At 48.3% G+C, this 1,210-nt stretch overlaps 1 protein-coding gene across 1 annotated transcript; it reads left to right on the forward strand.

Annotated features, from left to right (window-relative positions):
* Positions 1-190: 190 nt before the first annotated feature.
* On the forward strand, positions 191-804 carry SARC_16650 (hypothetical protein; the record flags this gene model as incomplete). The annotated part of the gene is made up of 2 exons (XM_014289249.1): positions 191-356; positions 512-804. 2 exons carry the CDS (start codon positions 191-193, stop codon positions 802-804), a joined length of 459 nt encoding a protein of 152 aa, XP_014144724.1.
* Between the last annotated feature and the right edge of the window lie 406 nt (positions 805-1,210).

Here is a 1,210-nt window from a genome sequence, read left to right on the forward strand (position 1 = left end):
TGTGTGTGTGTGTGTGTGTATAGCATGTGTATGAACTGTATCTTCCCAATCTCACTGGAGAACGTATCCGCCGATACCCTCTATTGTGATTACAACTCCATAGATAGAAGTGGCCTCGGCCGTATCAGTTGCTGAGAGTACAGACACCGGCGACAAACCCATCAAGCGCACATACACACGCACACGGCGTATGAGACCCAGACAATCGCTGGAGAGGATTACGAATAAGGATGGTTCTGTGATCATTGAAGATACTGCAGAGGTATCCATAACGGCTGTAGCCGCTGGAAAAGGAGCTTTGAAAGGTACCGAACAAACACCAGCAACTAGTAGGCGGAAGCGCAAAGCTGTGGAAGGTGTGTGTGGGTGTCATTTCCAATGCACCAACTGCGTGCTGTGGATAGTATAGTGTTTAGGGTTCAGCGTTGGTCTAGTATTTTGTTATCTCTTTTTTCAAACCTTTTCCTGCGCATATTCACGTTTGCACAAATGGCACACTTTCTCTCCGCAGAAGTCACACCCACAGCAATTGCCTTGGGCGCCGCATCACTGCAACCGCTGCGTGTAGCTGACCTGCGCGTTTTGTGCGCTGCACGGGGTCTCAGTGTAGCCGGTCGCAAGCGGCAGCTCATTCATCGCCTTTTGGCCCATGCGCAGAGTGCAAGTGGGCCTGTCATCAGTGTCTACGATAGTGGCGCAAGCTGCAACGCCTTAGACATGGGTAGGTATCTGCAAGCGTTGCCGCGTGTGTCAGTTGTGTTGGGTCCATGGTGCAGTGTGCTGCGTCCTGTCGGGTCAGCTTGATATAGCTTGCAGTGTAAATGCGTATGTGCATCTGCCCTGCTCTTGGTGGAGGTGGCTGGGATTTTGTGATCTTTCTTATACGTTTTCTGTGCAAGTGCATTGGTTGTATGTACATCTTATTTGTCATTCATCTGTATGTACTCCTGCCGTGCCTGCTTGTTTCCCCTTAGTGCGTGATTGTTTAGTGTTACAATTGTATGACCATACTCGTATCTGTCATGTGCCATTCTACTACCGACTGGGTCTGAGGGTATTTTTCTACCTGTGAAAGCTGCGACATTTATTCGTTTGATTTTGGTCTGGTTTTTTTCCCCACCTGTGAAAGCTGTGACATTCATGCGTTTGATTTTGGTCTGGTTCTTTTCCTACTTGTGAAAGCTGAGACATTTATGCGTTTGATTTTGGT

The sequence above is a fragment of the Sphaeroforma arctica genome (genome assembly GCF_001186125.1).
Source record: "Sphaeroforma arctica JP610 unplaced genomic scaffold supercont1.8582, whole genome shotgun sequence".
Taxonomy (NCBI): domain Eukaryota; class Ichthyosporea; order Ichthyophonida; genus Sphaeroforma; species Sphaeroforma arctica.